The 25933-nt window shown below is 38.1% G+C and overlaps 1 protein-coding gene across 1 annotated transcript in view; it reads left to right on the top strand.

Moving 5' to 3' along the window:
* The window catches only part of SPEF2 (sperm flagellar 2), a 366767-nt gene that overhangs the window by 229752 nt on the left and 111082 nt on the right, over positions 1–25933 (top strand). The window contains 3 exon segments of the mRNA XM_006876554.1: positions 695–832; positions 14842–14993; positions 19551–19731. Of these exon segments, the coding sequence (XP_006876616.1) occupies positions 695–832; positions 14842–14993; positions 19551–19731 (471 nt within the window).

Genomic DNA, 25933 nt, shown 5'->3' with positions numbered 1-25933 from the left:
CGGACATTGTTTCGTTCTGCTGTGCATGGGGTCGCTATGAGTCGGTTCCGACTCGATGGCACCTGACAACAGCAACAACATATCTCTTCCACCAACAATTCATTATTTCTCTCATAATTGACTAAAGAAGACGACCCTGGTGTGGCGTGTGGGCTAATACGTCAGACTGCAAAGTCATTTGAAATGCAAGGTTGGTGGTTCAAGCTCACCAGCTGCTCCTTGGAAACTCTATACAGGGTCGCTGTGGGTTGGAATCGACCCGATGGCACTTAACTACAAAAAAAAAAATTAAAAAGAATTTTTCAGCCATGATTTTTTGAGGAAGGATTAAAATGCATAAAACATAGACCCCCATCCAGTGAATTTGTAGTGGACATGGACATAGGATTCCAAGAAGTGGTCTTAGAAAGTGAGAAGCAAAATAAATACTTGTTTCATGAATGAATAAAATAAATACATAAGTGCATTAGATCTAAATTCTCATTAGGGACTTTTTAAACTTATTGTTGTTAAGTGCTGTTGAGTCCATTCCAAATCATAATGACCCTGTATAGGGTTTCCAAGCAGCAGTTGGTGGATTAGAACTGCCACAGTCCAGTGTTTATCCTACAGTGCCACAATAGGACTCAGTTTTCTTACACAGAATTTGAGCTATGATGTGCAAACATATCAGCAATGCTTCTTCTCTCATCAGGATTTAAGAGACCGTCTGTGGGACATTTGTGATGCCCGGAAAGAAGAGGCGGAGCAAGAGCGTCTTGATATCATTAAAGAGAGCTGGTTGCAGAACTCTATTGGGATGTCGATGAATCATTTCTTTTCTCTGATGCAGGTAAGACCAGCCAGGCATGCTGTTACAGACGCTTCCTAAGATAACTCCTCTGGGACTCTTGCTCATCACATTCTGCCTGGCATGAACTCCAACTTGCCAAGGAAGTGAACATGGGATACATGTTATTGTTATTGTCAATTGTTTTTAAGGGTGTCTGAGGAGCTGCTGATGGTTTAAACCGGCAACCTTGCAATTAGCAGTCCAGTGTTTATCCTACAACGCCACACTACATAAGCAACAGGGGCATCCAGGCCAACTATTCACCAGTTATGCCAGCAGATGGTCAAGAGACATGGAGGACTGCAGCCACTGAAAGGTGGCCAGCCAACACCCAGGAGAGCAGCCCTGTTTCAAACCTATCAGGGTTTTAGTTCCCCCAAATAAAGTGTTTGTTTCTGTATTGGAATAAATAGGCAATATATCACAAGAAACTGATTAACTTCTGTTTGTAGCCATGTTTACATGAGTGTGTTTTTCCTAAGAGAATTGCAATGAGGATAAAGAATCGGAAAAGGTACATTTCTCATCTTTAATTGACTAATTTACATGAAAAGACACTATAAGAAATGAGACTATTTAGCTGGCAACTCCAAGAGCTTGTTTGTACATAGTAGGTACTCATTAAATTCCTTACCCCAAATAAAGAGACTAATAAATGCTAATATTTCTAGCATTCAAAGGTACAAGTCCATGGTCCAGGGTAGGTTAGACTGCAGGAAGTTGAAAAATCAGTAGAAACCTGAGGTCAGAAGCATCCACACTGACCACTAATTCTGAGATCCAACTGGGAGGTTCAAAGAAGGCAGGATCTCAATACAAGAAAGATCTATTCAGGAATGTTAGGACTCTGTATTGCGAAGAGAAGATGGAATTAGAAATAGTCTACCTAAACCAGAGGCTAGAACTGGGGCATAATGAGGAAAACAGCTAGATCTACAAGGCCTGGACTGAACAAAGGATTAAAGAAAAAAGTCCAAGCAGCCTAAGCCAGTCTAGGGAATATCTCTCGGTCAGCGGTTTGGGCAAGCAGAGATTGGATATTGAGAACAGGTGTATCAAAAGCTTACGGGCTCAGCAACAAAATGATAAGCAGCCCAATTTACAAAATAGGCAAAGGACTTGAATAGACATTTCTCTAAAGATGATACATAAATGACCAACAAGCCCATGAAAGATCTTTACTATCATTAGCCAGAATGGCTATCATCTAGAAAACAGCCAATACATGTTGACAAGAATGTGCAGAAACAGAAATCCTCATGTACTACTATACTAGTTAGAATGAAAATACACATATTGAGGAAAAACACATTTGGCAGTGCCTCAAAAGTCCCATGGAACTACATATGATTCAGCAATCCCACTCCTAGACTGATACTCAAAAGAATTGAAAACTAGTGTTCAAACAAACACAGTATACACATGTTAGTTTTCAGATTGTTGGGTGCCAGGGGCTGTAGGAAAGGAGTAATGTGAAGCAACTGGCTCAATAATTGTGGAGTTTTGTTGTTGTTTTTATGGGGTGGAAGGGTGTGATTAAACATTTTGGAACTAGATAGAGATTGTCATTGTTCAACATTGTGAATGTACGAATTACCACTGAATTGCTTACTTTAAAATGGTTAACTTCATGTTTTGTGAATTTTGCCTTAGTTAAATAAAACATACTTATTAGCACAGACAAACCTGAAACCCAATCATGAAGAAGGGGAATAGAGAATTATGGTGAATTATCCTCAAGATTCTGAGCAATATGGGTCTCTTTTGGAAATCGTTTGACTATTACACTTCAGAAATACCCAAATCTAGAGCTCTTATTCTGAAAGACTGTCAGTGTCTGATTACCTAATAAGCAAAGTAAGCACAGACTTACTTGTACTTAGTTCCTCATCTGTAGTGAACAGTTTCACATGTTTTGCACATCAAAGATATGGTGAAATCCATGTGGAATTGCTCACTACAGATGAGTAACTAAGCACAAGTAAACATATGCTTATCTCATTTCTTGGATAGTCAGCCCCTGGAAAACGTACTAAGGCCTAACATGAACTAGAAAGTGATAAAATACAGGGAATGGCAGCGAATAAGTGCTTAAAATAAGCTTAAATAAGTGAATAACGAATTTATTAAGCACTTACTGTATATGTGTACATGGCAGGCATTGCTTTAAGGGGTTTGCATGTATGAACACATTAAACCTATGCTGTTCAGTAACCCTTTGCAGTATATTCTATTATTATCCTTGTCTGTGACTGGCCAGTTACACAGCCTGTACATGGCAGAGCTGGGATTCAGATGGAGGCAGTCTGACCCCACAGACGGAATCTGAATCATGACTTGATCATCCGTGTTGTTCCGCTTGCTACACAGAGCAGAAAAGAGTTATACTCTGCAATGTGCCATAGGATCCTTCAAGAAGTTTTCAGTTCAATACATTAAAGAGGTTCCCAGTGATTAGAACAGTCCATCAAATTACAGGCCTTTTAGTGAATGAACTTGTTGTCCTGCAGACTCATAATTAGAGGCTTGCACATGTTTGGGGAGGGGTGACAGAACTCTCATGAAAGTCTTCACAGGACTGTGAGACAGCTAGATATGTTTTCCCAACGTGGATTCCAGGGAACACTAGTTCTACAAAATGTTCCACAAAACAAGAGCTATGTAATCATGTGACATTGAGAAGGGCTACATACTCTATCCCTCACTCTCCCTGAGAGACTGGCCACGAATGTTGTTGTTGCCAGGCGCCTTCGAGTCTGTTCTGACTCATAGCAACCTTATGCACAATAGAACAAAACACTGCCCAATTCTGTGCCATCCTCACAATTATTATGGCATTAGCCCATGGCTAATGCCACTATGCCAATACTTCCCATTAGGAGCTTTCGCTTTTTTACAGACCCACCACTTTACCACTCATAATGTCCTTCTCCTGGGACTGAATATGAGACATGAACTCTCATCATCCTGGCTTCTAAGGAGTATTCTGGCTGTACCTCTTCCAATACAGATTTGTTTGTGCTTCTGGCAGTCTATCTTACTTTGAATGTTCGTCTTTAACACCATAATCAAATGCACCAATTCTTCCATGGCTTCCTTATTCATTGTCCAACTTTCACATGCATCTGTGACCATGAATACTGGTATATTAAGACATCCAATGCCTGACGATAAAGAAACCCTTCTGATATGTTAACCCAGATTTTCTCAAACAATTAGGCTTTGAGAAAATTTTGTTTGTCTTATCCCCAAAAAAGAACATATTAACAACCTACAATAAAACTTTTAGAAAATACTGCACTAGATGATTTCTAACATTCATTTCAGTTCTGAGATTCCTTGACAATTAATAAAAATAGTAAAAAAGTATTATTTACTAATTATCATAAATGAAAGGAATTTTTATTATTTCTGCTTTTAGGGGAATTCTGAATATGTGTATTATGGCATGTTTGCTGTTGTTGGTGTGTGCCATCGAGTCAGTTCTCACACATAGCAACCTTGTACAAGGTTTCCAAGGAGCAACTGGTGAATTTGAACCACTGACTTTGCAGTTCAAAGTGACTTTGCAGCCCAGTGCATCATCCCACAGTACCACATTCGGGTTTAACTTTATTATGAATAAAATAATTTGCCTTAAAATGAATTTATATTTTACATACAATAATCAGCATAAAATTCTTAACCTAACTCCTGGTGTTGGAGTCTTGGTGTGGCACTGTGCAATAAAGCACTGGACCACAAGGTCGGTTTGAATAATAGGTTGGCAGTTCTAACTCAGTTGCTCCTTGGAAACCCTACACAGGGTTGCTATGAGTTGGAACCAACTCAACAGGACAAAACAACAGCAACAACATGTCCTGGTGTGGTGCTGCAGGGTAATATACTGGACTTCAAGATCAGTTTCAGCCTCAAGGTCAGTTGTTCAAACCCACCAGCCACTCCTCGTAAACCCTATAAGGGTTGCTATGAGTTAGAAGCAACTAGACAGCAATTAACAGCAGCACTTTAGTGTAGCTTACTTTATACTATTGGTATTCTGAGAAACCCTTAGCATCTATGACTTTTTGCTGTTGTTGTTAAGTGCCGTCGAGTCAGTTCCAAATCATAGTGACCCTGTACAGGGTTTCAAAGGAACAACTAGTGAGGCTGACCCCCTGACCTTGTGGTTCAAACCAAATTTACAATGCAATGCTTATCCTACAATGCCACACCAAGTCTCTGACATCTGCTTTATTATTAAAAATGTCTTATATTATTAATGCACCACTCTTCTGTCAGTTTGTCATACTGTGGTGGCTTGTGAGTTGCTGTGATTCTGGCAGCTATGCCACCAGTATTTTAAATACCAGCACAGTCACTCATGGTGCACAGGTTTCAGATGTACTTCCAGAGAAAGACAGACTAGGAAGAAGGAGTGATGAACTACTTCCGAATATTTAGTCATGGAAACCTTATGAATAGCAGAGAAACACTGTCAGATATAGTGCCAGAAACTGAGCCCCTCAGGTTGGAAAGGCACTCAAAATGCGAATAGGGAAGAGCTGCCTCCTCAAAGTAGAGTTGACCATGATGACGTGAATGAAGTAAAGCCCATAGGAGAAAAGCCCACAGAACCTTCATTTGCTGATAGGGCACAACTCAAAATGAAGAGAAACAGTTGTAAACATCCATTAATAATAAGAACATGGAATGTACAAAGTATGAAGCTGGAAAAATTGGAAGTTGTCAAAAATGAAATGGAACACATAACATTGATATCTTAGGCATTAGTGAGCTGAAATGGACTGATATTGGCCATTTTGAATCTGATGACTACATGGTTTACTATGCCAGGAATGAAAAATTGAAGAGGAATGTGTTGCATTCATTGTCAAAAAGAATATATCCAGATCAGTCATGAGGTACAATGCTGTCTGTGATAGGATAATATCCATGTGCCTATAGGGAAGACCAAGGAGCTCTGGTAGCGTAGTGGTTATGAATCAGGCTGCTAACCTCAAAGTCGGCAGTTTGAAACTACCAGCCATTCCACTGGAGAAAGATGAGACTTTCTGCTCCTGTAAAGATGTACAGCGTCAGAAACACTGTACAGGGTCACTATGATTTGGAACCGACTCCATGGTACATAACAACAACAACAACAACATAGGGAATCCCAGTTAATACCACTATTATTCAAATTTACACAACCACCACTAAAGCCAGTGAGGACAACATAGAAGAGTTGTGGGATGACTTCAAGAACATTATACAGAAAGGAAGCAAAAAGTCATTAAGAAGACAAGAAAGAAGGAAAAGGTCAAAATGGATGTCAGAAGAGACGCTGAAACTTGCTCTCTAGCATAGATATGCTAAAACAAATGTAAGAAATGAAGAGGTACAAGAGCTGAGCAGAAAATTTCAAAGATCAGCTTGAGAAGATAAAGTCAACTATTACAATAAAATGTGCAAAGATCTGGAATCAGAATACCAATAAAGAAGAACACGCTCAGCATTTCACAAGCTGGAGGAACTGGAGAAAAAATTCAAGCCTCGACTTTCGTTATTGAAGATTCTCTGAGCATATTATTGAATGATGCACAAAGCATCAAGAGAAGATGGAAGGAATACACAGAGTCACTGTACCAAAGGAAATGGTTATTGTTCAACCGTTTCAAGAGGTAGCATATGATCAAGAGCCAATGATACTGAAGGGGGAAGTCCAAGGTACTCTGAAGGAATTGGCAAAGCACAAGGCACCAGGAATTGATGGAATGAAAATTGAAATCTTTCAAGAAAGTGAGGCAGCACAGGAGGCACTCACTCATCTATGCCAAGAAATTTGCAAGACAACTATCTGGCTGACTGATTGAAAGAGATCCATATTTTTGCCCATTCCAAAGAGAGGTGACCCAACAGAATGTGGAAATCATCGGACAATCTCCTTGATATCCCATGCGAGTAAAGTTTTACTAAAAGTAATACAGAAACGGCTATAATCATCCATTGACACAGAACTTCCAGAGGTTCAAGCCAGATTCAGAAGAGGCTGTGGAATGAGGGATATCATTGCTGCTGTCTGATGGATCTTGGCTGAAAGCAGAGAAGTGAAAGGACTTAAAACATTTACTGATGAAGATCATAGAGCACAGCCTTTGGTATGGATTACATCTGAATATAAAGAAAACAAAAATTCTCACCACTGGACCAATAAACAATATTCTTATCAATGGAGAAAATACTGAAGTTGTCAAGGACTTCATTCTTATTGGATCAACTATCAACATTCATGGAAGTAGCAGTCAAGAAATCAGACGACGTATTGCATTAAGCAAATCTGCTGCACAAGAGCTTTTTTAAGTGTTGGAGAGCAAAGATGTCAGCTTGAGGACTAAGGTGCGCCTGACCCAAGCCTTAGTATTTTCAGTCACCTCATATGCATACGAAAGCTGAACAGTGAATAAGGAAGGCCATAGAAGAATTGATGCTTTTAAGTTATGGTGTTGGAGGAGAATATTGAAAGTGCCATGGGCTGCCAAAAGAACCAATAGATCCATGTTGGAAGAAGTGCAGCCAGAGTGCTTCTTGGAGGCCAAGATGGCCAAACTTCGTCTCTCATACTTCGGACATATTGTCAGGAGGGACCATTCACTGGAGAAGGACATCATGTTGGTAGGGTGGAGGGTCAGATAAAAAGAGGAAGACCCCCCAACGAGATGGATTGACCAAGTGGCAGCATCGATGGGCTCAGGCATGGCAATAATTGTGAGGCTGCCCCAGGATCGGGCAGTGTTTCGTTCTGTTGTACATAAAGTCGCTATGAGTCAGTACCAACTCAATGGCACCTAATATCAACAACAACATCATTATTAATGAGTTCAATTCTCTAAGATGAGGGTTAAAAATTGTGTTGATTTCTACACTCAGCTATCAATATGACTTACTGTTATGCCTTGAGTGTTGCTGTGATGCTGGCAGCTCTATAACCAGTATTTCAAATACCATGATGGTATACAGGTTTTAGAAGAGCTTCAAGACTAAAATTAACCAGGAAGAAGAGACAAGTAATCCAGTTTTGAAAACTTAGCCACTGAAAATCTAATGAAGAGCAGTATAATATTGTCAGATATAGTGCCAGCAGACAAATCCCTCATGCTGAAAGAAACTCAAAATACCACTGGGAAAGACCTGCCTGCCTATTCAAAGTAGAGTTGGCATTAATGACATGTTTTTGTTGTTAGGTGCTGTCTATTCCAATCTGACTCACAGCAATTTTATACACAAAAGAATGAAACTCTGCCGTGTCCTGCATCCTCCTCACAATCGTTGTTAAGCTTGAGACCACTGTTGCTGCCACTGTGCCAATCCATCTCATTGGGTATCGTCCTCTTTTTCGCTTACCCTCCACTTTACTTAGCATGATGTTCTACTCCAGGGACTGGTCTCTCCTGATAATGTGTCCTAAATATGAGAGATGAAGCCTTGCCATCCTGGCTTCCAAGGAGCGTTCTGGTTGTACTTCTTCCAACACAGATTTGTTTTTTTCTCCTAGCAGACAATGTTACTTTTAACATTCTTCTCCAACATCATAACTTGAGTGCAGCAGTTCTTCAACCGTCTTCCATAGTCATCGTCCAATTTTCACATATAAGGCTATTGAAAATAGTATGGCTTGGATCAGGCACACTTAGTCCTCAAACTTAAAGAGGGCTTGTGCAGCAGATTTGCCTAATGCAATATGTTGTTTGATTTCCTGAATGCTGTTTCCATGAGTATTGATGGTGAATCCAAGCCTAATAAAGTCTTTGATAACTGTATTTATTGCTCTAGTGGTGAGGATTTTTGTTTTCTTTACGTTGACATGCAATCCATACTGAAGGCTGTGGTCTTTGATCTTCATTAGTAAGTATTTTAAGTCCTCTTAACTTTCAGCAAGCAAGGTTGTGTCATCTGCATATCGGAGGTTGTTTATGAGTCTTCCTCCAATCCTGATGCCACCTATGTCCTTCTTCATACAATTCAGCCTCTCAGATGATTTGCTCAGCATACAGACTGAATAAGTATGGTGAAAGAGTACAACCCTGGCACACACCTTTCCTGATTTTAAACCATTCACTGTTCCCTTATTCTGTTTGAACAGATTCCTCATGAGCATAATTAAGTGTTTCGGAATTCTCATTCTCTGAAATTCTGTCCACAGTCAGTAATGATCCACACAGTCGAATAACTTTGTATAGTCAATAAAGCACAGATAAACATCTTTATGGTATTCTCTGGCTTTAGACAAGATACATTTGATGTCAGTAACGATATCCTTTGTTCCACAAACGGAGCAAAGTCTTCAGGACCTTCATTTGGTAATGGGACATGATTCAAAATGAGAAGAAACAGTTGCAAACATCCATTAATAATTTAAGTGTGGAATGTACAAACTATGAATATAGGAAAATTGGAAGTCATCAAAAAATTAATGGATCGAATAAAGATCAATCCTAGGCATTAGTGAGCTGAAATGGACATTAAATGGCCATTTTGAATTGAATATCATATTGTCTACTGTGCCTGGTATAACAAATTGAAGAGGAATGGCAACACATACATCATAAAAAAGAAAATTTGAAGATCTATCCTGAAGTACAATGCTGTCAATGATAGGATAATCTCCATACACCTACAAGGAAGACAAAACTCCAGGAATTGATGGAATACAATTTGAAATGTTTCAACAAACTGATGCAGCACTGGAGGTACTCACTCATCTATACAAGAAGTTTGGAACACAGGTACCTGGAAAACTGATTGAAAGAGATCTATATGTGTGCCCATTCCAAAGATAGGTGACCCAATAGAATGCAGAAACCATCAAACAGCATCATTAATATCAAAAACAGGTAAAATGTTGATGAAGATAATTCAAAAACAGTTGCAGCAGTACATTGACAGGAAGCTACCAGAAATGCAAGCCAGTTCAAAAGAGGATATGAAATGAGGGATATCATTGCTGTCTTCAGATGCATTTTGGCTGAAAGAAGAGAATGCCAAAAAAAGGTGTTTTCTTGTGCTATATTGACTATGCAAAGGCATTTGACTGTATGTCATAACAAACTATGGATAACCTTGGAAAGAATGGGAATTCCAGAACACTTAATTGCGCTCATATAGAACCTGTACATGTACCAAGAGTCAGTCATTTGAACAGAATCAGGGGATATTGAATGAGTTAAAATCAGGAAAGGTGTGCATCAGAGATGAACCCTTTCACCATACTTATCCAAACTATTTGCTGAGCAAATAGTCTGAGAAGATGGATTAAATGAAAAAGAACTTGGCATCAGAATTGGAGAAAGATTTATTAACAACCTTTCTTGCTGGAAAGTGACACACACTTTCTTGCTGGAAGCAAAGAAGACTTGAAATACTTACTGTTGAAGATCAAAGATGGCAGTCTTCACTATGGCTTGTACCTCAATGTAAAGAGAATGAAAATTCTCACAACTGGATCAGTAAATAAAATCATGATAAATGAAGAAAAGATGGAAGTTGCCAAATATTTCATTTATTTGGATCCACAATCAACTCTCAAGGAAGCAGCAGTCAAGAAATCAAACAATGTATTATATTGGGCAAATCTGCAGCAAAAGACTTCTTTAATGTGTTAAAAAGCAAAAATGTCACCTTAAGGACTAAGGTGCCTGTGTCCCAAGCCACAGTACTGTCAATCTACTCATATGCGCTTAAAAACTGGACAATGTATAAGAAAGACTAGGGAAGAAATGATGGCTTTGTATTATGGTCTTGGTGAAGAATATTGAAAGTATCATGGACTGCCAGAAGAATAAGTGAATCTGTTTTGGGAAAAGTATAGCTGGATTACATCTTAGAAGCAACAATGATGAGGGAACTGCCTGAAATTCAAGTGAGATTCAGAAGATAACATGGGATGAGGGGCATCATTGCTTATATCAGGTGGGCCATTGCTGAAAGCAGAGAAGATCAGAAAAATGTATACCTGTTTTGTTGACGATGTAAAGGCATTAGATGGTATGCACTATAACAAAGTGTGGATAACATTGTGATGAGTTGGAATTCAAGAACACTTAATTCTGCTCATTTGCTCTTGTGCACAGACCAAGAAGCAGTCATTCATTCAAACAGAACAAAAGGGCACAGAGTGTTTAAAGTCAGGAATGGTGTGCATGAGGTTGTATCCTTTCACCATACTTATTCAAACTGTATGCCAAGCAAATGATACCAAAAAAAAAAAAAAAAAAAAAGTCTGTATGAAGAAGAATAGGGCATCAAGATGGGAGGAAGGCTCATTAATAATCTGTGATAATGCAGATGGCAAAACCTTGCTTTCTAGAAGTGAAGAAGACTTAAAATACTTACTGAGGAAGAACAGTAAATATTATATACTATACCTCACTATAAAGAAAACAAAATCCTCACCACTGCACCAATACACAATACTATTAGCATAGAAAAGACTGAAGTCATCAAGAATTTCGTTTTACTTGAATCCACATCAATGCCCATGGAAGCAATAGTCAAGAAACCAAAGAACATATTGCCTTGGGCAAATCTGCTGCAAAAGACCTTTTTTTAAATGTTAAAAAGCAAAAAGGTCACTTTGATAACTAATGTGCAACTAACTCAAGTCAGGGTATTTTCAATGGCCTCATGTGCATGAAAAAGCTGGGCAATGAATAATGAAGACAGAAGAATTGAAGCCTTCAAATTATGTTGTTAGTAAAGAATACGGAAATGACCATGAGCATGTTATCAGAAGGGACCAGTCCCTGGAAAAGACCATCATGCTTGATAAAGTAGAGAGATGAGTGAAAAAGAGTGAAATTCTTAAGACAATGGGCTCCAACATAGTTAATGATTATGAGGACAGTGTTTTTGTTCTGTTGTACAGAATCTCTGAGTCAGAACCAACTCAAGTGTACCTAACAATAACAACAAATTGATTCGTGAAATGACATAATATTGTGATTTAATTACTATTAATTTGTACAACCTTTCAATACTTCAATTCTCCAAAGTTATCTATCACTATTCAATTAGTACAAATTAGGTTTACATTTGCATCCTACTCATTGTCAATGTGGCATTGTCATGTTCTTGTAAATATATTTTAGTAGGCTCCTTTTCTCTCTACTCTTTTACCCAACCAAACCTGACAGATACAAACACATTTTGTCTAACTATCAGATTAGTCTACTGTGAATAATTTCAAATTCAATTTTAATTTTTTACAAGGAAAAATAAAAATGTTAGTTTTCCTTCTCATTTCCAAATGTTAGCTTGCAAATTTACTTCATTAAAAACCCAGATTATTTCAAACATGTTCTATAATTTAAACCAATGTATGACTGGTACTTTCAATTTAACATGATTCAAATTAACCAAATTAATTTCTTCCTGTTTCAGTTCTTTAACTAGCAACATTTAACAATGTAGAGAACAACCTTTCAGGATCTATTTAATTTACTATCTTCTATATCAGGAGCTCTGGTAGCGTAGTGGTTACGAATCGAGCTGCGAACCTTAAGGTCAGCGGTTCGAAACTACCAGCTGCTCCACGGGAGAAAGATGAGACTTTCTACTCCCGTAAAGATTTACACCCTCGGAAACCCTGTACAGGGTCGCTATGGGTCGGAACCGACTCGACGACACTTAACAACAAACATATCAAGACTAATGAGCTCTGTTAGTGTAGTGGTTACGAATCGGGATGCGAACCTCAAGGTCAGCAGTTTGAAACTACCAGCTGCTCCACAGGATAAAGATGAGGCTTTCTACTCCCGTAAAGATATACAGCCTCAGAAACCCTGTTCAGGGTCGCTATGGGTCGGAACCGACTCGTAGGCACTTAACAACAACAACATATCAAGAATGGAGTCCTGGTGTGACGCTATGGGTTAATGCACCAGGCTGCAAAGCTGTTTGAACTGCAAGGTCCGCGGTTCAAGCTCACCAGACGCTCCTCAGAAACTCTGTACAGGGTCGCTAGGGGTCGGAACTGAGTCGATGGCACTTAACAACAACAACAACACATCAAGAACAAACTAATTGAAATTGTCCTTGTGTTTTGTTGTAGATTAACTGTATTGTAAAAGCAGACTTTTTGCCCTGACCTGTGAATAGGGCTGCATAAGAATATTGCCAAATGTTTTATAAAATAAATAGCAACATTAATTGCTTGACAAATGTGCAGATCCTTTTCTAAATATCGTTGGGTAACGTTTCACTAAGGGCTTTGAGCAGTAGGCCAGCTTTGGTCTTTTATCCCTTAGAAAGGTGTCGCTGTTGTTCATTGTCATCAAGTGGCTGTGACTCGTAGTGAGCCAATGTAAAAAAGAAGGAAAAACTGCCTGGTCTGAGCCATCCTCACAGTCACTGCTGTGTTTGAACACATTGTTGCAGCCACTCTGTCATCCATCTTGTTGAGGGCCTTCCTCTTTTTCACTGATCCTCTACCAAATGTCTATTTGGGGTATGTTCGGTATAGTATAGACCCTGGGTGCCACTTGGGGGAGGAGTTTCCATGACTCTGCTCACCATAGCCATTTCCATCCTCAGCTGTGAAAGGTCATTTAGCAATTTTACCTGATCGCTTTTCCATTTATGCAACTCTGTCCTCTACTTTATAAGCACGATTTGTATCTCCAAGGATTAGCCTTCCTGATAACATGTCTAAACCATGTGAGACAAAATCTCAACATCCTTGTATTCTGGTTGTCTATTTTCCAAGAGCGATTTGTTTGTTTTTCTGACAGTCCATGGTATATTCAATATTCTCTACCAACAGCACAATTCAAAGGCATCAGTTCTTCAGTCTTCCTTATTCATTGTCTTGTTTTCATGTGCTTATGAGATCATTGAAAACCCCATAGTTTGAGTGGGGCTTACTTTAATCCTCAAGATGCTTTCTATAATTAGCAAGACGTTTATGGTGGTATTAGTCACTGTTATATCAATTCCCACACATGGCCACCCCATATGTGCAGAATACAATGGTGCCATAGGTTCCTCAAGGCTATGACCTTTCAGAAGCAAATCTCCAGGCCTGTGCCTTGGAGTAGGAACTGCCACATTTTCAATTAGCATTTAAGCACTTAACTGCACCAGTCAAAAACTTTAGTTAATTAGATTGTAAGTAAATATCATGGGATATGTCTACACACAGCTTCTCTCTTTAGGCCCTCAGCTACTGGTTTAAGTAACTCCCCATCCCAGTTAGGATGATGGATTGGACAACTTGTGGTCTACATGTGTGGAATTCAGCATTCTGCCTTACCGCAATGAAAAGTGGCCTGTGCTGGCAAGAGTCATAGCATACTAATAATTAATGTTCCTGTTATCTCTAGATCCTCTGAGCAGTTCCATTTTCCTCAGGAAACCTACCTACTGGCAGTGTTAGCAAAGGGTGCTAGCTGTAAGCACTAGAAGAATTGTTTCCCTACCATACACATTGAGTAACAAAGGAAATTGTAGAAACAGAACAGTTCATTATTACTGTATTTTACCATCTATGTTCATCATCATTTTATCACTTTATGTTACCAGAGACCAGGAACAAGTATTATGTATCTTGCTTATCTCCCAGATCAACTGATATGTTATCTATGGCATAGAAGACAATAAATGTTAGTTAATGCATTAGCTGATTGATTATAGACCACAGGAAGAATTTTTAATATCATAGTAATGAATTATGTGCACTGCTTCAAATGTCATGCGGAACCTTTGTCAGCAGTTTTTTTAAAAGTAGTAGAAATGTTATCTTCCAAAGTCAGGTGAGAGCATACGCCTAAGGACTGAGTGGACAAAGTTGTTAATTATCTTGAATTTTTATTGAATTTTAAATATCTACTTGGGCCAATTCTCTTCCTTCATTTCCAGAAAATTGTTTTCAAGCTAAATGCTTTTAAATCAGTGCTTGAAGAATCCTATGTAAGTAATAAATACAGATCAGCTTGATCTTCACTGAGTATTAACAGTTACTTTTTCTCTCAAAGGCAGAACTGAACCGTTTCCAAGATACAAAGAGACTCCTTCAAGATTATTATAAAGGAATGGAAAGCAAAATCCCCATTGAAGACAATAGGAAATTTACTCGAGTCCCATTGGTCCAACTGGATAATAAAGACATTTCAGAAAGCCAACTTAAGTAAGCAACCATGTTCCATTGTAATTGCTTTGAACATCAATCTTATGATTTAAAATTAAATATCACTATAAAATTCATAATCTTTTATCTGAAAATCCAAAACAACTCTAAAAAGTGACAAAAAAAAAAAAAACTTATATTGTAAATGTGTCCCATTTACAGTGAATATTTACCCATTTTCCATCAGAGATAAAATGTGTTTTATTATGGAGTACTTTCACAGGCTCTGCTAAAGATTTCAGATGATATATGGTAACTGAAAATTCTGAATTTGCTAACACTCTGGGTTCCAAGAGTTTCTTATAAAGTACTGTGCATCTTTACCAATTTCATGAAAAATCCCAAGCAACTCTTAATTTCTTATATATGCACATGTGGCCATATACCAATGCATATCTATTGTATTGTAGAAATTAAAGGATAAAGGTATGAATCTTCTTTTAAAAGTTGAGGACATTGAGAAAAAATTAAAACTGACTCATATGTGGTTATGGCTTTATGAAGCTGAAAAACTTAGTAACATCAATTCCTGCCCACACAAAAAAATGCAATTGATGATAAGAATGAAAAAAATTTTTTACATTCTTAGCCAAACATCCTAACCAATATAAAGGTATGTACATAATTGCTTTTATAAACCCAATAGCTGGAGATGTGGAAATAATAAGACCCTAAACCCTGAGATGCTATCTAACAGAGAAAAACATCTTCAAGACATGGAGGAAGAGATGGTGGTAGTAATTTCTATGATGTGGTTTTCCACTATGAAACATTAAAGAGAGAGCTAAAAACAAAAAATAAAGTAAGTCAATTTAAAGTCATTTAAAATCCATTCATTCATTTTAAAGAAAACAAAAATTCTCACCACTGAATCAAATTTACAAGTAAAATCAAGAGAAATGGAGGAAAGATTGAAGTTGTGAAATACTTCATTTTGCTTGGATCCACTGTCAACCCTCATGGGAACAGTAGTCAAGAAACCAAATGTCAACATATTGCATTAGGCAAATCTATAGCACAAGAATTCTTTATGGGTTCAACAGCAAAGCTGTCAGTTTGAGACTAAGATACACCTGACCAAAGTCATGATATTTTCAATAGAGGAAGATTCATTAACAACCTGCGATATGCAGATGATACAACCTTGCTTGCTGAAAGTGAAGAGAACTTGAAACATTTACTGATGAAGATCAAAGAACAAAGAACATAGCCTTTGGCATGGATTGCATCTCAATGTAAAGAAAACAAAAATCCTCACCACTGGACCAATAAACAACATTGTTATGAATGGAGAAAAGATTGAAGTTGTCAAGGACTTCATTCTTCTTGGATCAACTATCAACACTTGTGGAAGCAGCAGTGAAGAGATCAGACGATGTATTGCATTGGGTAACTCTGCTGCACAGAAACTTTTTAAAGTATTGAAGATCAGAGATGTCAGCTTGAGGACTAAGGTGCACCTGACCCAAGCCATGGTGTTTTCAATAACCTCATATGGATGTGAAAGCTGGACAGTGAATAAGGAAGATTGTAGAAGAATTGATGCCTTTGAGTTGTGGTGTTGGAGGAGAATACTAAAAGTGCCATGGACTGCCAAAAGAACCAATAGATCTGTTTTGGAAGAAGTGTAGCCAGAGTGCTCCTTGGAGGCCAGGATGGCTAAGCTTCGTCTCTCGTACTTTGGATATACTGTCAGGAGGGAACAGTCTCTGGAGAAGGATGTCATGCTGGGTAAGATGGAGGGTCAGAGAAAAAGAGGAAGACCCCTAATGAGATGGATCAGCCAGGTGGCATCATTGATGGCGTCAAGTGTGGCAGTGGTAGTGAGGTTGGCCCGGGATTGGACATTGTTTCGTTCTGCTGTGCATGGGGTCATTATGAGTTAGTTCCGACTTGATGGCACCTGACAACAACAACAACAACAACAACAACAACAACAACAACATATGCATGTGAAAGTTGGACAATGAATAAGGAAGACCACAGAAGAATTTATGCATTTGAGTTATGGTGTTGGAGAAGAATACTGAAAATACTATGGATTGCCAGAAGAACAAACACATCTGTGTGGAGAGAAGTACAACCAGAGTGCTCCTTAGAAACTAGGATGACTAGACTTCATCCTTCATACTTAGGACATACTGTCAGGAGGGACCAGTCCCTGGAGAAAGATATTATGTTTGGTCAGTGAAAAAGAGGAAGACCTGCAATGAATGGATTGGCACAGTGGCAGCATCAAAATGCTCAAACATAGTAATAACTCTGAGGATGGTACAGGATTGTCAATGTTTCCTTCTATTGTTCATAGAGTTGCTATGAAGTAGGTACCAGCTCAATGGCACCTAACAACTACAGCTATAATAATAAACTACTCTGATTTTCATGTAATATTTTAGTTGTGAATATTACATGTTTTTAAGAAGCCCTGGTAATGTAGTGGATTATGAGCTGGGCTGCTAGCCACAAAGTCAGCAGTTCTAATCTACCAGTCACTCCGTAGGAGAAAGAGGAGGCTTTCTGCTCCTGTAAAGATTTGCAGCCTCAGAAACCCTATACAGAGTTGCTATGAGGCAGAATTAACTCAATGGCATAAAATCACCACTGCTACTACCATTACATGATTTTTATCTATTTTACCTTTCCTTATTCCAAAATAAGATTTGAGATGGCCTGGAGAGAATAAGGTTATGCACTGATCTTTTCTCTTTAGTCTTCTTCTATCTAGTTCCATCATGTCCCTGTGTATGCAAGAATACACAAGAGTAAAAGGGTATACCCTCTTGGTATACCCAAGAGAAATGTTTAATTCTGTAAACTACTGGAAGATAACTTTGAAATTAAAAAAAAAAAAAAAGCCTTAATTCTAAAGTCAATATGAGCCATCATATCCATAAAAAGATACCAAGTCAGTGTCTAGAGTAGCAGTGTGTTCCGTTCTTAGCATAAAATAGCAAGTCAGGCATAATAGCAAAGCTATTAATGTTAGTTAGGAGAATGATATGGGTAAAAGAACAGCCAGTGCTTCCTTTCTGTAAAAACACCTCGGCACTAATCTCAACCTCAAATCACTGTTGTGGGTATCTACTGCAGCTATCACTCAATCAATGTATCTACCAATCAATCAATCAACCACAGTCTCTTTAACATTTATAGGGTAATAAACACTGTGGTAAACATTTCTATATAACGTGTCTATTGTATTTCTCCCAGCAACCTTAAATTATTTTATCATCATCATCATAATCAGTATTATTATAATTATATTTGTATTATTCCAGAGAATCAAATGGCATGCCTAAGTTCATATCTACCGGTAGTGGCAAAGCTAGCTAGACCAGATTTTTTCCAGAAAAGAAATACACGTTATTTTTCTAAATGGCATGCTATCACTGCTGTCCTCCAAATCAAGGTGTTGAGAAATATTTATTTCACTGAATTCAATATTAAGAGAAGACTTTAACCTTAGCTAAATGAATATAAAAATCATAGTAAATTTAGAGTGACTGAGAGATAGCATTATTTATTTAAATCTGGTGCCTTATTATGGGCAGAGGTAATAAATTCTCAGCACATTGCCATATAGGCATGGTGCACTGTCTGAATTCTTAGCACCATAAGAATCAGTGTGCCTGGTTCAAGAAACCTTGTTTGATGCTTCAAAACAAGTCCAGACTAATTATTTATTGGCATTTTGAACCAGCTTTATGGATAACTGCTCTGTGAACTAACACCTGTGTCTGGAAAACAAACACATGCCCCTATTATTGCCCCTAACTTTTCTCAGTGTTTAACAAAGTCATCCTTGGCACTCCTCTCATCTACTCCCATGCCATGCTGAGACCTCTTTGTACTTCGTGTCACTTAAAGTGGACACCAATCACAATCAACATTCACTGAATATCTCTCAACCTTCTTCTCTTAGGCATTCAGACCTGGGAGCAGTTGAAGATAAATGTGACAAGGGACAGCTCAACAATGTCTACATTATGATTAAGAGAAGGAGGAGGGAGGCTCTGAACTCTGTTTACAAAACATCCTTCATCATCCAGATTCAAGAGTGGAGATCTTCTCCACCCATCACCAAAACTTAGTTGTTTCTGTGGGTTTTCAACATTGCAATTGTTGTAGCCTACTTTGTAACTGTCCACTTTAGGATGCCAACTGATGCTAGTCATCAAACCAAGTTGGTTTGTTTTTTTCATGACTCACTTGTTCCTGGTCAGAAGTTTATCTCCTGGATAAATTTCAAAATTGCATTTTTTTTAATGCATCTCTTCATAACCACCATTGTCCCCTCCTCCATCTCTTCATAATTTTGCCTCATAATCTCTAATGGAAACACAGAAATTGTATTTTGTTGTTATTATTTGTTTTTATTTTTCTCTTGTTGGTAAGACTTTCTATAAAAACAAAAAATAAGATATAGTCTTTTCTCTATTCAAGGAGTTCTTCCAGGAAACTTTTGAAAATCAAGATGAAAGTAGCAAAATAAAATTCACAAAGTTACCTGGGATAAATATATGAAATCTTATATATTTTTATTTTTATTTTCCAAAGAATTCCTCTAGTGCCCCGAATATCCATTTCTCCAGAAACACCTATGTCCAAACCGAAATTAAAAACAATACTCAAGGGCAAGATGGATTCCTCGCTAGAAACTATAGAGTTAAACTTTGAGGCAGATGAGAAGTTGGTAATGGACACCTGGCAGCAGGCTTCCTCAGCAATATCTACCATGGTAAGCAGAATTTATTCTTACATTTCCTTTTAGTGATACCCAATCATTAAATTCCAAGATTAGCTCTTGTTGTTATTAAGTGCTGTTGAGTCACTTCTGACTGATAGAAACCTCTATAGAGTTCCCAAGGTACAGATGTGAGTGGTGGGTTTAAACTGCCAGCCTTGCAGTTAGCAGTCCAGTGCTTATCCTATAGCACTACCCAAAGACAGTACACTATAAATAGAAACTTTATACAATGTCTTTGTTGATATTGTTGTTAAGTGCTGTTGAGTTGGTTTCAACTCACTGTGACCCTTTACAGGAACAGTTGATGGATTTGAACTGGTGATCTTGTGGTTCACAGCCTGGTGTTGATTAGGCATTATATAAATATGTCCCTACAAAATATTATTTTCTGATAGAAACTATTCAATCAACAAAACTTGATTTCAAGAAAGGAGTGAGCCAACACTTAGATTATTTTCTATACTAGGCCTGGATTCAAAGTTGTTGTTGTTGTTAAGTGCCGTCGAGTCAGTTCCGACCCATAGCGACCCTGTACAGGGTTTCCGAGGGTAGGGGCCTAAAAACCATACACAGAACGTGAACAAGGTTGAACAAGTGTAAAACAATGGAGAGCGGTGGGATGGTGGCCAAGTGGAGTCACATCCCTGTTTAAAGGGACAAATCTTACTCCACCTTAGCCAACTTTGCCATTTAAGAATGAAGCCCCATGTGGCCAGATTTTCCAGTTTTCCTAAGAAAAGCCATAAATCCAGATTTTTTTTTGCTATATATTTTTTCCTTTTTTATGTTTTATGATTTTTTTTTGAACTTTTTATTGTGAATTAGGTGCGGATCATCAGTTTTGCATTTGACAATTCATACTTTTTCTTTTACCTCAATGGTTATAATTCCCTCTGTGTAACATCATTTATCCTACTTTCTTCCTGGGTTTCTTGTTTTCATTCCTCCTTCCTTCCTACCTCTTCTGAACTTTGTCCTTAGGTAAATGCTGCCCTTTTGATCACAAGTTGATTATTCTAAGGTGCACGTACTTCGCATGCAACCTCCTGATTTTAGACTGTTTACAATGAAAACAATTTTTAAAAAGCATTGTACAGAGCCAAGCAAAGGATCCATGAGGCCTCTTATTTGCATCATCTCTGCTAGACATGTTATTTAAACCAACTGTTGTTGTTTGTGTTAAGTGCCGTCAAGTTGGTTCTGACTTATAGTGACCCCGTATAGGGTTTCTGAGGATCGGCTGGTGAGTTTGAACTGCCAACCTTGCAGTCTGGTGCACTATCCTGCAACGCCACACCAGGACTCCATAAACCAAATAGGAGGTAAATATTAGTGTCCTCTTAACAGTGGACAAACTAAGGTTCAGCTCTGTTAAGAAATTTGCCCAAGATAATAGAGCAGAAAATGTCAGAAATGGGATTTGAACCCAGGTCAAAAAGACTTCAAAGTTCATGCCTTTTCTACTTACTGCATGCTCTTTGAATGGTAAAAAGATAGCAGTCCCTGCCAGTAAGGAGCTTGAATTTAATTCAAACGGAAAGCAAAAGTATTCACACCATTCAGGAGACACAGAGTTTAATTTGGATGATCACAATTCATCCGCCGGAGGCTGAGCTCACCTACAAGGCTTCTGTTTTCGTTCTGTAACAAAGCTTTTCTGAGGTTATGCAAACACACAATTAAAACACAAACTGTATCAACTTTCCAAAGAGTTATGTAGAAGAGGTAGGAGGAGTCTGCATCACAGATCTCATAGCAAATAATTAAAATGTCTACTTCGGCATTTTCGGTGTCTGTTCTGGCCACTCAGCCTCCAGGGTCTTTGTATATACAGTCTTCTCACATTACAGCCATGCTTTATCCGTCTCTCTCCCCCTCTTTTTTTATTATCCTCACCTTTTCTTTCCTTCCTCTCAGAAGTAGCTTTAGACTTCTTTCTTTAATATTTATAAGTCTTAATAATTCTCTTTAAAATTGCCTAAGGAAAAAAGGACATTTTAAAATATCACGTTATTAGTAAGACTGTCAGACCACGAAAAGATTACTGGAAGCCCCTCATAATTCAGCTGTGTGACTTTAGACAAATCACTTGCTGTTGTTGTTATTGTTGTTAGGTGCCATCAAGTCAGTTTTGACTCATAGCAACTCTTTGTACAACAAAATGAGACACTGCCCGGTCATGCACAACCCTTGTTTTTCTGGTTTTGTTTTTCTGCTTCAACCCGTTACTGCTTCCAGTGTGTTAATCCATCTTGTTGGGGGTCTTCCTCTTTTTTCCAGACTCTCTACTTTATCACACATAATGTCTTTCTCCAGGGACTGGTCACTCCTGATAACATGCCTGAATTATGAGAGGTGAATAATCAGCATCATGGCTTCTAAAGAGCATTCTGATTGTACTTCCAATGCAAATGTGTTTGTTCTTCTAGCAGTTTATGTTACTTTTAACATTCTCCACATCATGACTCAAATGCATCAATTCTCCTAGGGTCTTCCTTATTCATTGTCCATGGCTTTAGTCAGGCACACCTTAGTCCTCAAAGTGAGAGTTTAAAATGGTCTTACACAGCAGATTTGCTTAATGTAATATGTCATTTGCTTTCTTGACTGTTGCCTCCCTGAATGTTGTCCCAAGCAAAATGAAGTCATTGACAACTTCAATCTTTTCTCCATTCTGTTCTTGATGTTAAATACCTTTGCATCCATTCCAATTCAATACGACCTTGTATAGGATTTCCAAGGAGTGACTGTTGGGTTTGAACTAGCAACCTTGTGGTTAGCAATCCAGTGCTTATCATATATCACCACACTAGGACTCCTTTCTCCATTTACCATGATGTTGTTTATAAATCCTGTTGTGAGTTATTTTTGTTTAATCTATATTGGCATGCAATCTATACTGAAGGCTATGGTCTTTGTTCTTCATCAATAAATATTTTAACTCCTCTTCACTTTCAGCTAGCAAGGTCATATAATCTGCATATCACAGGTTTTTAATGAGTCTTCTTCTAATTATGATGCCCCATTTTTCTTCATATAATCCAGGTTCTCCAATTATTTATTTATTTACAAATTTAATAAGTGTGGGGAAAGGATACAACCCTGGCACATACCTTTACTGATTTTAAATTATTCAGTATCCCCTTATTCTGTTTGAGAGAATGCCTCTTGGTCTATGTTCAGATTCCTCATGAGCATGATTAAGTGCTTTGCAATACCCATTCTTCACAATATTGTCCATAGATTGTCATGATCCACCAGTCAAAAGCCTTTAAATAGTCAATAACACATAAGTAAACATTCCCCTGGTATTCTTGGCTTTCAGCCAAAATTCACCTGACATCAGCCATAACGTCTCTCAATCTACATCCTTTTCTGAATTGGGCTTGAATTCCTGGCAGTTTCCTGTGGATGTATGGTTGCAGCTGTTTTTTTTTAATAATCTTCAGCAAAATTTTACTTGTATGTGATATTCCTGATACTGTTCAATGATTTTTGCATTCCATTAGGTCACCTTTCTGGAATGAGCACAAATATGGACGTCTTCGAATTAGTGGTCAGGTAACTGCCTTCCAAATGTCTTAGCATAGATGAGTGAGCACCTCTAATGCATCAGTTTGTTGAAAGATTTCGATTTGGATCCCATCAATGTCTGGAGCTTTGTTTTTTCACCAGTGCCTTCAGTACAGCTTAGACTTCTTCCTTCAGTATCACTGGCTCTTGATCATATGCTACCTTTTGAAATAGTTGAACACCGACCATTTCTTTTTGGTGCATTCTTTCCATCTTCTTTTGATGTTTCCAGTGTCAGTCAATATTTTATCCATAGAATCCTTCAGTATTTCAAGTCAAGGCTTGAATTTTTTCCTCAGTTCTCTCAGCTTGAAAAATTCTGAGTGTATTCTTCCCTTTTGGTTTTATAACTCCAAGTCTTTGCACTTTTTATTGTAATGACTTGTCTTCTCTATGTACCCTTTATAACTTTCTGTCCAGCTCTTTCATTTCATTTCTGTCAGTTACCTTAGCTTCTCTACATTCAAGGGCAAGTTTCTAACTCTCTTCTGACATGTATTCTGGTCTTTTCTTTCATTTCTGTCATTTAATGGCCTTTTGCATTCTTTCTGTATGATGTTCTTTATCTTACAACTCTTCTGGTCTTTGGTGTTTAGTGTCTAGTACATCAAATCTATTCTTGATATGGTCTCTAAATTCAGGTGAGATATGTTCAGATCATATTTTGGCCTTCATGGACTTGTTTTTATTTTCTTCAGCTTCGGCCTGAACTTGCATATGAGCAATTGATTGTTCTAAAGTGTGAACTTGGCCTTGTTTTGGCTGATGATATTGAGCGTTTCCACTATCTCTTCCCACAAATGTCGTCAGTTTGATTCATGTGTATTCCATTTTGTGAGGGCCATGTATATAGTTGACCTTTATGTTGTTTTAAAATATATTTTCAATGACAAAGTTATTGGCCTTACAAAATTTTATCATGCAATTTCTAGCATCATTTCTATCACCAAGGCATATTTTACAACTACTGATCCACCCTCTTTGCTTTGAGTGTTCACATTCCAATCACTAGTAATTATCAAAGCATCTTGATTGCATATTTGATCAATTTCAGACTGAAGAAGCTGATAGAATTTTTTAATTTTATCATCACTGACTTTAGTGAAAGGTCCATAAATTTGAATAATGGTATTAACTGCTCTTTCTTGTGGCTATATTGATACTATCCTATCACAGACAGCTTGTAATTCAAGATAGATCTTGAAATGTTCTTTTTGAAGATGAATGTGACATCATCCTTCTCAATTTTTCATTCCCAGTATAGTAAATCCCATAACTTCCACATTTAAAATGGTCAATACCAGTACATTTCAGCTCACTAGTAACTAGATACATTTTTAAAAGATGTTTACCTGTGCTTTATTGACTATGCAAAGGCTTTCGATTGTGTGGACACCCTGACAAGCCTGGACAACATTGTGAAGTATGAGTATTCCAGAACACTTAATTGTGCTCATGAGGAATCTCTACCTGGACCAAGAGGCAGTTGTTCAAACAGAACATGGGTACACTGAATGGTTTAAAATTAAGAAAGGTGTGTGACAAGGTTGCATTCTTTTACCATATTTATTCAACCTGTATGCTAAGCAAATAATCCAAGAAGCTGGGTTATGTGATGAAAAACATGGCATCAGGATTGGAGGAAGACTTATTAACAACCTGCGATATGCAGATGATACAACCTTGCTTGCTAAAAGTGAAGAGGACTTAAAACATTTACTGATGAAGACCAAAGAGTACAGCCTTCAGTATGAACTACATCTCAATGTAAAAAAACCCAAAAATCCTCACCACTGGACCAAAAAACAATATTCTTATCTATGGAGAAAAGATTGAAATTGTCAAGGACTTCATTCTTCTTGGATCAACTATCAACACTCACAGAAGCAGCAGTCAAGAGATCAATAGACGTGTTGCATTTTTAAAGTGTTGAAGAGCAAAGATGTCAACTTGAAGACTAAGGTGCACCTGACCCAAGCCATGGTATTTTCAATAACCTCATATGCATGTGAAAAGCTGGACAGTGAGTAAGGAAGACTTTAGAATAATTGATGCTTTGAGTTATGGTGTTAGAGGAGGATATTGAAACTGCCATGGGCTACCAACAGATCTGTGTTGGAAGAAGTGCAACCAGAGTGCTCCTTGGAGGCCAGGATGGCCAAACTTTGTTTCTCATACTTTGGACATAGGAGGGAGCAGTCGCTGGAGAAGGATATCATGTTTGGTAAGGTGGAGGGTCAGAGAAAAAGAGGAAGACCCCAATGAGATGGATCAGCCAAGTGGCAGCATTGATAAACTCAAGCATGGCAACAGTAGTGAGGTTGGCCCAGTTTCGGGCAGTGTTTCGTTCTGCTGTGCATAAGGTTGCTATAGGTTGGTACTGACTCGATGGCACCTAACAACAAAAATAACAATGCCTAGATATCAGTTTTATGAATTCTATGTCATTTTCCACAACTTTCAATTTTCCTAGATTCTTACTTCATACATTCCATGAGCTGATTATTATTAATGAATATTAGCAGCCGGTTCTTCTCCTTTTGAGTTGTCCTCCGTTAGCAAATTAAGGTACTGAGAGCTGTATTCCATTTGTGTCAACATGGTCCACTCTACTTTGAGG

This window comes from Chrysochloris asiatica, unplaced genomic scaffold (assembly GCF_000296735.1).
Source record: "Chrysochloris asiatica unplaced genomic scaffold, ChrAsi1.0 scaffold00390, whole genome shotgun sequence".
NCBI classification, from domain to species: domain Eukaryota; kingdom Metazoa; phylum Chordata; class Mammalia; order Afrosoricida; family Chrysochloridae; genus Chrysochloris; species Chrysochloris asiatica.
The sequence above is the reverse complement of the archived record's forward strand: the minus strand, read 5'-3'. Positions and strand labels throughout refer to the sequence as shown.